The sequence below is a fragment of the Hemiscyllium ocellatum genome, chromosome 2 (genome assembly GCF_020745735.1).
Source record: "Hemiscyllium ocellatum isolate sHemOce1 chromosome 2, sHemOce1.pat.X.cur, whole genome shotgun sequence".
Classification (NCBI taxonomy): Eukaryota; Metazoa; Chordata; class Chondrichthyes; order Orectolobiformes; family Hemiscylliidae; genus Hemiscyllium; species Hemiscyllium ocellatum.
The window spans coordinates 108,699,819-108,712,087 of NC_083402.1; the positions used below are offsets into that span (position 1 = coordinate 108,699,819).

The 12,269-nt window shown below is 40.4% G+C and overlaps 1 protein-coding gene across 1 annotated transcript; it reads right to left on the reverse strand.

The window, feature by feature from the left end:
• Positions 1-404: 404 nt before the first annotated feature.
• Positions 405-2,545, reverse strand: LOC132828488 (relaxin-3-like). The gene is made up of 2 exons (XM_060845650.1): positions 2,260-2,545; positions 405-782 (listed from the first exon to the last, which is right to left on the reverse strand). Exons 1-2 carry the CDS (start codon positions 2,408-2,410, stop codon positions 436-438), a joined length of 498 nt encoding a protein of 165 aa, XP_060701633.1. The 5' UTR covers positions 2,411-2,545; the 3' UTR covers positions 405-435.
• Between the last annotated feature and the right edge of the window lie 9,724 nt (positions 2,546-12,269).

The window sequence follows — 12,269 nt, forward strand, 5'->3', positions numbered from 1 at the left end:
CAATGTTGAATATTGCCAACAGGATCAAATCATAACAAATAACACTGTAGCATTTCCAGCTACTATTGTCTTGATTATGTTAAATTTGCTTCATAGCAAATCCTGGATCGGATAGTTTTGAATCTCAACTTTAGAATTTGTGCATGAATGTTAGTGATAACACATGGAATTCATTGGGAAATATGTTTCAATGCTGTGAATAAATGAAATTATTTTAAAAAGTGGTTATAAGAAATCAAGAGTTGAAACTTTACAGTTTTAAGTGTTTCAGAATCACTCACACAAGCTTGTCACATAGACCATACTGGAAATTACATGTATGTTACGATTCCTTTATACCACATTTGTGAGATATTTAATAGATTACATGATTTGAAATCTCACTGATACAGAGTTCATGTGTATGAATATTCTATAAATAGAAATGTACAGTTTTCAGCAGAATGTGCTGATCTCTTGATTGGTGCAGCCTTCAGTGCAGCATTTGGTTGCCAAGTCTGTTGATGCATCCCTTTTCTTCCTGATGAATCTGGCCCACGGTTGATGCTGCACCAGTGTTGATGCAAAAGCGTGGTCTTTATTGCTGCCTCCATCAATCTGGCGAATGTACTCACGGAAATCCCCTGGTGCCTGATCATACTGGTTGTTGTACTTGTCAAACACTTGATTAGCATAAGATGGCTCGGTTTCCTGGTTTCTGTCACTGCCAAAGATTCTTTGAAGATTTCTCATGCTGTCCATCTCCTTGGAGTAATCTTTATCAGCTGAGATCTGGAAAGGATCTAGAACAAAAATAATATGTTTAATAACATATGTATTTGTATCATATGCAGCTAATTCCTGTTCTCTTTTGTTTGAGAGAAATGTTCGAGTCCATGGACTCACAAAAGCATTCTACTTTCATGTGTACCATTGTATTTTGACTTCAAACATATTTTGTTCATTATATATTGCACATATGGTCAGAGAAATAATTAATAACGATCCCAAATTTGATAATCACTACTTGACCGACATTGCAAAGAAAGTGAAAGAAATTATAATTAAACCTCGAGTGAATAAATCTCCAATCTGAAGAGGAGTGACTGCATAAGAGATGTTACTGATTCTAACATGTTGAGGTAAACATCGTTGGTTGATAGTAGGTAAATATTTTCTAGAACTTGAAATATAGTCTTTTTTTTCTCCTTCCTCTTCTAGTGCCACACCCATTCCTGCCAATGGGAAGTTCATATTTGTAGTTTTGATTTGAAAGTTTCTATTCCCTGCTTGATGGTTGACAATTCTGCTCTTTTATTACATAAGTCACTGTTTAACTGTATCTGATAGCTAGCTACCTGTTGAATGGGAGTCAGTCATGACTCCTGGCATTCAGGCTACATCAGAGCTTTTTTCCCTTCCAATAGTGTCTCCAATCCAATTTGTTGTCTTTTCTCAGCCAAACCCTTCAAATATCTCTCACCATCCTTTTCTATCCCCAATTCTGGAAAGAAGATAAGCAGAAAGTAACTTACCAAACTGATGGCATCTCAGTATTAGTTGATGGAAGTGGACTACTGATAATTACCGTTTGTAAATTAACTATATTGTACACACTATGGGCCAAGGGTTGCATGGTCATTATCATCTTCCAAGTTCAGGTGCAATATTCTCTTTCTTACCTTCCTCCTGCATACAGTCAGCTAGTCTTCCACCTGCTGACCAATTAGAGCTGCTCTCTTGGTCTTTCCCATTCCTACTCCCAGTGCCTCATGCAGAATGCTCATAGAATAAGGTTCCGGTTTGCAAATCAGTGGAAATATGTACCATATTAAATTGAAATCTCAATATCAATGGCTTTCCTCCCTGACTTTGCCCCGGTTAGTAATACGGTCATCATAGTTCAGGCTTTATTGAAAGATCCCACTGTTAATTTAAAGCACTAACAACTTCCATGAAAATGTGATCAGGATATTTGGTGATTGATCTGCCCAGGAAAACTCATACATTTCTCACAACGCTGTGATTACAAATCTACAAGAGGGGCAATCTCTCGCAAGTAAAATTGGAATCAACGTTTTATCATTTCCACTCAAGGTGACATTTTGGAGTGCGGCATTTCATAAATGACTATTTCAGTTTTAACAGTATACAGGTACCACTCAGATTCCCGACTTTTGCAGAGCCTCCGCAAATACCTCTCCAATGCAATATTGTTTAAAACACTCGCTTTTTAGATAAGGACGCAGCAATTAAGATTTTTTTTCATTGAATGCTCACCGTTCTGGTCATCCAGAAGCCTCGCCCAGCGAGAAGCCCCACAGGCATAAACGATCGCTCGGATTAACTCTTGGCCGCACAGCTTGATTCCAGAAACGGGAAAGGAGGTCAGCAACAGGTTGATGATCAGAACACACACCAGGCACTTCATCTCAGCTCACAAGTGTTGAGCGTGGGCTTCTCAGGAATCGTAGCTCTGGGGTGTGTTTCTCTCGCGGATGCTCGGACTGTTGGCAGAAAGATGTCAATATTGTAGTGACTCTCTCCCTCTTGTCACTGCCTTCTACATGTCCGATCCGCTGCCCTTTATATAGCTGTTTTTCCTCCTTCCCTCTGACCCACCGCCTTTTTTTTAAAGCATTTATCCCTCCCTCTCTCCCTCTGACGTCTTCGGGATGTTCTTGGCAGATTGGCAGATACACTCCCTTTGGCTCACTGTCACATTTAGAATTGAGGGACTGATCGGAAACTGCGTCGATCAGCAATGCCTTTATCTTCTCCTGTCCCTCAAACACTTGGTTATCCTTCGAACCCGCCTTTTAAGTTTCCAGTTTTCCTAATAGTTTAACCTTTCGATTCTTCTCACTTTCTCTTGTTTTACCAGTTTTATCGATAATGCAGCTCTTGTCTTCTTGCTGCTGTCATCTTTCATTTCATGTACAGCTTCCGCCATCTCTCAAATTAAAATTCCCTTTATCCCAATCGTGTCTCCTCCTTGCTCTCTCATTTATTAATATCGCTCGTTAACTTGTTTTTCAGAAATTACTCTAGTGTTTCCACTATTTCTACATAAACCTACACCTTATCCTCCATCCTGAATGTGAATTTGTCTAAGTCACACATCTGAACTTCTCCATATGGAGTTCCTCATGTTGATGCTCTCCTGCTTGGTATGTTTTTAACGTGTGAGCGTTGGTAGCTGTTGATGATGACAATCTTTGATCCATTTATTGATGTTATGCTATTAATCCTTCTTAATGTTATTTGACACATTGTCTGCCCACATCATATCAGAAATAGTAAAAACATGATTTGGATCCTGTTCTACCATTGTCACAAGATGGTTTCAGCTCACTGCTGGCACAGTACCAATTAAATCCTAGTGCACACCTCCCAGTGACCCTGTACCTAATCCCTGTTCAAATATGCTGCACCTTTTCCTCATAAATGATCATGGTTTCTATCCTATCTCCTTGCACTCAGTGACCATTTTATATTTTTGTGTCTATTACTGGTTCCCCTATCAAGTAAATGCACACTTCTGTTTAACACAGAAGTTAAGTAAATCTTGCACTTTTTTACTCCCTTAATCAAAAACTGCTCATAGTTGTTTGTATTCTTATTCTAGAAAATCTACATTGTGTATTCCCTGTGATCTTATCCTCCTTTTTGTAAGAGTCATTAAAACAACTCTATATTGTACTCTGCAGTGTATGAACATTGCTTGCATATATTTATTGTCAATTATACATTTATTTTTCTAGTTAATATTTCTATTAATAAACTCCATGTATTGGTGAAAAGTACATTTTAAGTTTTCTGTCTTGCTGTCATTATGACAATTGCAAGAGATACCGACATAAAAGAAAAATAATATTTATTCTGTGTAAATGCTGATGGATTGGCAGGTGAAGTAAGATCAGTTGAATCATTGCCAAGTTGTATGCATAAATTAATGATGACTGATAAATAAATGCCAAGCTTTGTTTAAATTTTAGACCAGGAAGGTTATCTCTGATGATCACGACTTTACCCCGAGGAATGGACTTGTGTACATGTTTACAATAACCAGGATCTTGTGTAATGATATATTTACTATCCAGTATACACATATTGTGCATACTGACTTATTCTGTGCACATTCTGTACACACTGTATACAGACACATTCTGTATCTGACTTAAAATTATAATTTGGTGGTTATAATAATTCTTCATACACTCAGGATTATCTAACAAATGTTGTCAAACCATTAATCACATCTAGTTTCAAAGGCTGTGCTGTGTGTTTTGCAAGTGTGGGCTAATTAGTATGGTCAGTACTTCCTTGTTGTATGCAGCTGAAGGTATATTCTGCTTAATATGTTCCACCAGTCTTTAGGTTTCCTAGTCTATATAACTGGCATTGCTCTCTTGTTGAAATCCATTTGATGTATCTCATTGTGTGACAGAAAGAAGCATGTATTGGCTTGGTCACAGTATCAGTTTCATGGAGAACACTGTGCCTGTTGCTGTATAGTATGTTTGTGGCAGACAGAAGTAAAGAACTCCCTCTCTCACCACCAGATGATTTCTCCAGTAGGATATTTGGGAAGGGAAATTATTTGATTGTTCCACTACAAATGTGAACTGGCAATCGTCATTAACTGGGGTATTCTCCATGGCAATGCCTATCCCAATCAGAATTGGTTTGCCAACCATTCTGCAGTTTCCTCTCATAGTACACTTCAATTTGTAGTTATCATAACATGATGGAATTTGATATTAAGTATGATAGTGAGAAATTTGAAGGGAATGAAGGGAATCACAATGAAATGAGAAGTTAGTTAGATAAAGTGGATTGGGCAGATAGATTAGCAGGAAAGACAGTAAGCAAGTAGTGGCAGACATTTAAGGACATAGCTCATGACTCTCAACAAAAATACATCCCAGAAAAGAGGAAAAATAATAACAGAGATATAAACCAATCCAGGAAGTTATCAAAGGAAGTTAAGGAGAGTATAAAGTTGTAAGAAAAATATATAAGAAGAAAATCCCAAGGCTGGAATCAATTCAGAATCCAGCAAAATGGCACCATAAAGATAATAAGCAAAGGTAAAATAAACAACAAGGGCAAACTAGCAAGGAATATAAAAAAAAACTGACAATAAGATCTTCTTTCAATATATAAAAAGGAAGAGCAAATGAATGCAGTATCTTCAGAAGATGAACCTGGGGTGATGGTTATGGGGAACAAGGAATTGGTAGAGGAATTATATTGTCAGTCTTTAAGGTGGAAGCTACTTTGAACATGCCTAATAACAGTGGGGATTTAAGTGCCATTACCATCACTAGACAAGCAGTTTTAGAGAAACTAATGGGGCTAATGGCAGATAAGTTATACAGGTGTACAGCATGGAAACAGATCATTTGGTCCATCTCGTCCATGCCACCCAGATATCCTAACCTAATCCTGTCCCATCTGCTAGCACTTGAACCATATCCACCTAAAACCCTTCCCATTCATATACGCAGTCAGGTGCCTTTTAAATGCTGCAATTGTATCAGCCTCTACCACTTCCTATGGCTGCTCATTCCATATATGCACCACTCTCTGCATGAAAAAGTTACTTGTTAGGTCTCTTTTACATCTTTCCCTCTCACCCTGAACCTATATTCTCAAGTTCTGGACTCCCTGACCTTGTCTACTTATCCTATCCATCCCCGTTATGATTTTCTAAACCTTGATAAGGTCACCCCTCAGCCTCCGACGTTCCAGGGAGAACTGCCCCAGCCTATTCAATCTCTCCCTATAGCTCAAATCCTCCAACCCTGGCAACATCCTTGTAAATCTTTTCGAACCCTTTCAAGTTTCACAACATTTTTCCGGTAGGAAGGAGACCAGAATTGCACATAATGTTCCAAAGGTGACCTAGCCAATATCTTGTACAGCCACAATATGACCTCCTAACTCCTATACTTGATGCTCTAACCAATGAAAGAAAGCATACCAAATGCCTTCTTCACTGTCCTATCTACCTGTGATTCTACTTCCAAGGAGCTCTGCACTCCAAGGTCTCTACATTCAGCAACACTCCCGAGGATCTTACGAGTGTGTAAGTCCTGCTCTAATTTGCTTTTCCAAAATGTAACACCTCACATTTAACTGAATTAAACTCCATCTGCCACTTCTCAGCACTTTGGCCCATCTGATCAAGATCACATTGTACTCTGAGGTAACCTTCTTTGTTGTCCACTACATCTCCAATTTTGGTGTCATCTGCAAACTTACTAACTATACCTCCTATGTTCACATCCAAATCATTTATATAAATGATGAAGAACAATTGACTAGCACTAATCCTTTTGAGACTGCCTCCAGTCTGAAAAACAACCCTCCACCACCACCTACATTCTATATTCTAGCCAGTTCTGTGTTCAATACAGGCTAGTTCTCTCTGTATTCCATGAGATCTAAACTTTCTAACCTGACTTCCATGAGGAACCTTATCGAACGCCTTACTGAAGTGAATATACATTGTGTCTACTACTCTGCCCTCATCAATCCTACTCGTTATTTCTTCAAAACATTCAATCAAGTTTGTGAGACATGACCTCCCATGTACAAAGCCATCTTGACTATCCCAATCAGTCCTTGCCTTCCGAAATACATGTAAAGCCTGTCCCTCAGGATTCCCTCCAACAACTTTCCGACCGGTCAGTCCCACCGGTCTATAGCTCCGTGGCTTTTGTCCGAGAATCCTAAAAGACGTATCCACAGAGATATATTATTTATAATTTTATTTATAATACATTATTTATAATTTTCTAACAATTCTTTTTGGATTCTGAAGAAGAACCAGGGGATTGGAAAACAGCAAATGTGACACCCATATTCAAAAAGAGGAGTGTGGCAAAAAGCAGGTTGTCAAAGGCTGATTAGCTTAACATCTACTTTTGAAAAAATATTGAAATCAATTCTTGCAAATAATAGCAGCACATTTGGACAATCATGATCTAATCAAGCAAAGTCAACATGACCTCACGAAAGTGAAATTGTGTCGAATTTATTAGCATTTTCGAGTAAATCTCAACCAGAATGGTTACAGGGGAACCAGTAGATGTGTTGCATTTGGACTTCCAAAAGGTGTTTGCCAAGAAAAAGCAAAGTCACAGAGCCAATAGTGCTAGAGATAGTATATTAGGTTGGATGCTGCCTGAACTGCCATTCTCTTCCAGCACCATTGATCCAGAATCTGGTTTCCAGCATCTGCAGTCATTATTTTTACCTATTAGTGTGAATAGAGAATTGGCTATCGGGCAGGAAACAGTGAATGGGATAAAGATTCTGTTTTGTGTTTGGAACCTATAACCAGTGAAATTTCACAGGGATCAATGATGGGAATACAACTGTTTACTATACATTAGTGACTTGGAGGAAGGAAATGAATGCACTGTTGGTAAATTTGTAGATGATGCAAAAACAGACAGGGGAAAGAAAAATTTTGTAGAGGGATATTGATAAGTTATGCAAGTACACAAAGTTTGGTAATGTACGAAAATGTGAAGCTGTTCATTTTGGAAGGGAGATGGAAAGAACAAAGTTTTATTTAAATGGAGAAACGCTGCAGAAAGCTGTAACACAATAGGACTCAGGAATACTGGTCTAGAAATACAGAAAGCTAAATCATAGGTGCAGCAGGTAATCAGTGTCAAGAGGGCAGTGCTGGAAAACCACAGCAAGTCAGGCAGCATTACACTCCTAGTATGTTCCCCTGCCACTTCAAGAGTTGCAAAACGTGCACTCACACCTCCCGGCTCACCTCCATCCAAGGTCACAAAGGATCCTCCACATCCAACTGAAATTTACTCCTGTATCTGTTGCGCCTGATGTGGTCTCCTGTACATCGGGGAGACAGGATGCCAACTTGCAGATCATTTCAGAGAATTCTGGGTAATCCAAGATGGAGGACGGGAAACATTTCTGGCTGTAAGAGCTGCTCCTTTTTTTGAAGCATTGTCGGTGCTGGAGATGATTTCCTCGAATTCCAGGAGCAGCAATTACTGTTTTATATGCTGTTGCATTGTTTTGGAACTCTGGGAAAAAAAAACTCAAAGCAACAGCAGTTTTAAAACGGAGAAGAGCAGACAAAGGAAGCACATAGTGAGGACAGTACAGGAGAGAGAGAGAGAGAGAGAGAGAGAACTTGCGCAGTTACTGCCTTTGCTGTTTTGAATTCATGTGTCGCTGGACATTGGAGTGCACCTGGGAAAATTAACAAACAGTGAATTTCACAACTAATCTTGGAGGAACCGGTTTGGGCGAAGTTCACAGCACAGAAACAGATAAGTTAATTGTTGTTTTAAGTCTGTCCAAGAGAAAGGCTGTATTAGTGGGTACAGTGAGTTCTTTCTTGATTATATGTTTTTGTAGATAAGTCTTTTGATTAAACTGAAAGTATAAGCCATAGCTATTAACTTAAACTGGCGCACTGTTTTGTAGAGGAAAAAAGACGGTGTTATTTTCTGGGTCTGTAGATTGTGAAGGTACAAAAATGGCCTTTGCAGTGATATGTACTTCTTGTCAGATGTGGGAGTTTAAAGAGAGTTTAAGGGTTACTGCAGGTAATATCTGCCATAAATGCTGTTGGATGCGAGTCTTATCAAATCGAGTGGATTAGTTGGAGAGACAGGTAGAAGCGATTAGGAATTTGCAACAGCAACAGTACGTGATGGATGGCAGTTATAGGAAAGCGGGAAAGTCTCAGATAAAGTCACATAGATGGGTTAACTCCAGGAAGGGTAAGAGAGGTAGGCACATAGGGCAGGAGTCTTTTGTGGATATACCCATTTCAAACAGGTATGCTGTTTTGGAAAATGTAGGGGGTGATGGTTTCTCAGGGGAACGGAGCCCAAACAGCCAAGTTTCTGGTATTGAGACTGGCTCTAATGCAACGAGGGGTATGTCGGCTCCCAAGAGATCAATTGTGTTAGGGGATTCTATAGTCCAAGGTACAGACAGACGTTTCTGTGGCCAGCAGAGAAAAAGCAGAATGCTGTCTTGTTTCTCTGGTACCAGGATCAAGGATGTCTCAGAGAGGGTGCAGAATGTTCTCATGGGGGAGAGGGGCCAGCAGGAGGTCATTGTCCACATTGGAACCAACAACATTGGAAGGGAAAAGGTTGAGATTCTGAAGGGAGATTACAGAAAGTTATGCAGGGTTTAAAAACGAGGTCCTCAAGAGTATTAATCCCAGTGCTAGGAGCTAGTGAGGGAAGGAATAGGAGGATAGAGCAGATAAATGCAAGGCTGAGGAGCTGGTGTATGGATCATTGGAATCTCTTTTGGGGTAGAAGTGACCTGTACAAGAAGGACGGTTTGCTCCTAAATTGGAAGGGGACTAATATGCTGGCAGAGAAATTTGCCAGAACTGCTTGGGAGGATTTAAACTAGTTTGGTGGGAGGGTGGGACCCCAGAGAGATAGTGAGGAAAGAGATCAATCTGAGACTGATACAGTTGAGAACAGAAGTGAGTCAAACAGTCAGGGCAGACAGGGACAAAGCAGAGAACATGGTAGAACTGATAAATTAAACTGCATTTAATTCAATGCAAGGGGCCTAACAGGGAAGGCAGATGAACTCAGGGCATTGTTAGGAATATGAGACTTGGATATCAAAGCAATTACAGAAACATGGCTCAAGGATGGGCAGGGCTGGCAGCTTAATGTTCCAGGATACAAATGCTACCGGAAGAATAGAAAGGGAGGTAAGAGAGGACGGGGAGTGGCATTCTTGATAAAGAATAGCATTACAGCTGTGCTGAGGGAGGATATTCCTGGAAATACATCCAGGGAATATATTTGCGTGGAACTGAGAAATAAGAAAGCGATGATCACCAATTTAGGATTATATTATAGAGCCCCCAATAGTCAGAGGAAAATTGAGAAACAAACTTGTAAGGAGATCTCAGCTATCTGTGAGAATAATAGGATAGTTATGGTCGGGGATTTTAGCTTTCTAAACATCAACTGGGACTGCCATTGTGTTAAGGGTTTAGATGGAAGGAATTTCTGAAGTGCGTACAAGACAATTTTCTGATTCAGTATGTGGATGTACCTACTAGAGAAGGTGCAAAACTTGACTACTCTTGGGAAATAAGGCAGGGCAGGTGACTGAGGTGTCAGTGGGTGAGGGGGGGGGGGGGGGGTGGGGGGGAGGTGCACTTTGTGGCCAGCGACCATAATTCTATTCATTTTAAAATTGTGATGGAAAAGGATAGACCATATCTAAAAGTTGAAATTCTAATTTGGAGAAAGATCAATTTTGGTGGTATTAGGCAAGAACTTTTGAAAGTTGATTGGAGGCAGACGTTCACAGGTAAAGGGATGGCTTGAAAATGGGAAGCCTTCAGAAATGAGATAACAAGAATCTAGAGAAAGTATATTCCTGTCAGGGTGAAAGGGAAGGCTGGTAGGTATAGGGAATGGTGGATGACTGAAGAATTTGAGGGTTTGGTTAAGAAAAAGAAGGAAGTATATGTCCGGTATAGATAGGATAGATCGAGTGAATCCTTAGAAGAGTACAAAGGACGAAGAAGTATATTTAAGAGGAAAATCAGGAGGGCAAAAAGGGGACATGAGATAGTTTTGGCAAATCAAATTAACGAGATTCCAAAGGGTTTTTGCAAATATATTAAGGATAAAAGGGTAACTAGGGAGAGAATATGGCCCCTCAAAGATCAGCAAGGCGGCCTTTGCGTGGAGCCACAGAAAATGGGGGAGATACCAAATGATTATTTTGCATCAGTATTTACTTTGGAAAAGGAAATGGAAGATATAGAATGTAGGGAAATAGATGGTGGCATCTTGCAAAATGTCCAGATTACAGAGGAGGAAGTGCTGGATGTCTTGAAACAGTTAAAGGTGGATAAATCCCTCGGACTTGATCAGGTGTACTGAAGAACTCTGTGGGAAGCTAGAGAAGTGATTGCTGGGCCTCTTGCTGAGATATTTGTATCATCGATAGTCACAGGTGAGGTGCCGGAAGACTGGAGATTGGCAAACTTGGTGCCACTGTTTAAGGGTGGTAGAGACAAGCAGGGGAACTATAGACCAGTGAGCCTGACCTCACTGGAAGACAAGTTGTTTGAGGGAATCCTGAGGGACAGGATGTACATGTATTTGGAAAGGCAAGGATTGATTAGGAATAGTCAACATGCCGTTGTGCGTGAGAAATCATGTTTCACAAATTTGATTGAGTTTTTTGAAGAAGTAACAAAGAAGATTGATGAGGGCAGAGCAGTAGATGTGATCTATATGGACTTCAGTAAGGCGTTTGACAAGGTTCCCCATGGGAGACTGATTAGCAAGGTTAGATCTCACGGAATACAGGAAGAACTATCCATTCAGATACAGAACTGGCTCAAAGGTAGAAGACAGATGGTGGTGGTGGAGGGTTGTTTTTCAGACTGGGAGCCTGTAACCAGTGGAGTGCCACAAGGATCCGTGCTGGGTCCTCGACTTTTTGTCATTTACATAAATGATTTGGATATGAGCTTAAGAGGTAGAGTTAGTAAGTTTGCAGATGACACCAAAATTGGAGGTGTGGTGGACAGCGAAGACGGTTACCTCAGATTACAACAGAATCTGGACCAGCTGGGCCAATTGGCCAATGGGCCGAGTGGCAGATGGAGTTAATGCACATTAATGCGAGGTGCTGCATTTTGGGAAAGCAAATCTTAGCAGGACTTATACACTTCATGGTAAGGTCCTAGGGAGTGTTGCTGAACAAGAGATCTTGGAGTGCAGGTTCATAGGTCCTTGAAAGTGGAGTCGCAGTAGAAAGGATAGTGAAGAAGGCGTTTGGTATGTTTTCCTTTTTTGGTCAGGAGTTGGGAGGTCATGTTGTGACTGTACAAGACATTGACAAGGGCACTATTGGAATATTGTGTGCAATTCTGGTCTCCTTCCTATTGGAAAAATGTTGTAAAACTTGAAAGGGTTCAGAAATGATGTTGCGAGGGTTGGAGGATTTGAACTATAGGGAGAGGCTGAACAGGCTGGGGCTGTATTCCCTGGAGTGTCGGAGGCTGAGGGGTGACCTTATAGAGGTTTACAAACTTATGAGGAGCATGGATAGGATAAATAGACAAAGTCTTGGGGTCGGGGAGTCCAGAACGAGAGGGCATAGGTTTATTGTGAGAGGAAAAAGATATAAAAGAGACCTAAGGGGCAACTTTTTCACAAAGAGGGTGGTACATGTATGGAATGATCTGCCAGAGGATGTGGTGGAGGCTGGTACAATTGCAACAT

Coding starts and splice junctions, on each gene's coding strand:
- LOC132828488 (XM_060845650.1), bottom strand. CDS start 2,410: ATGAAGTGCCTGGTGTGTGTTCTGATCATCAACCTGTTGCTGACCTCC. Junction 783..2,259: donor GCTTCTGGATGACCAGAACG/GTGAGCATTCAA, acceptor TTTTTGTTCTAG/ATCCTTTCCAGATCTCAGCT.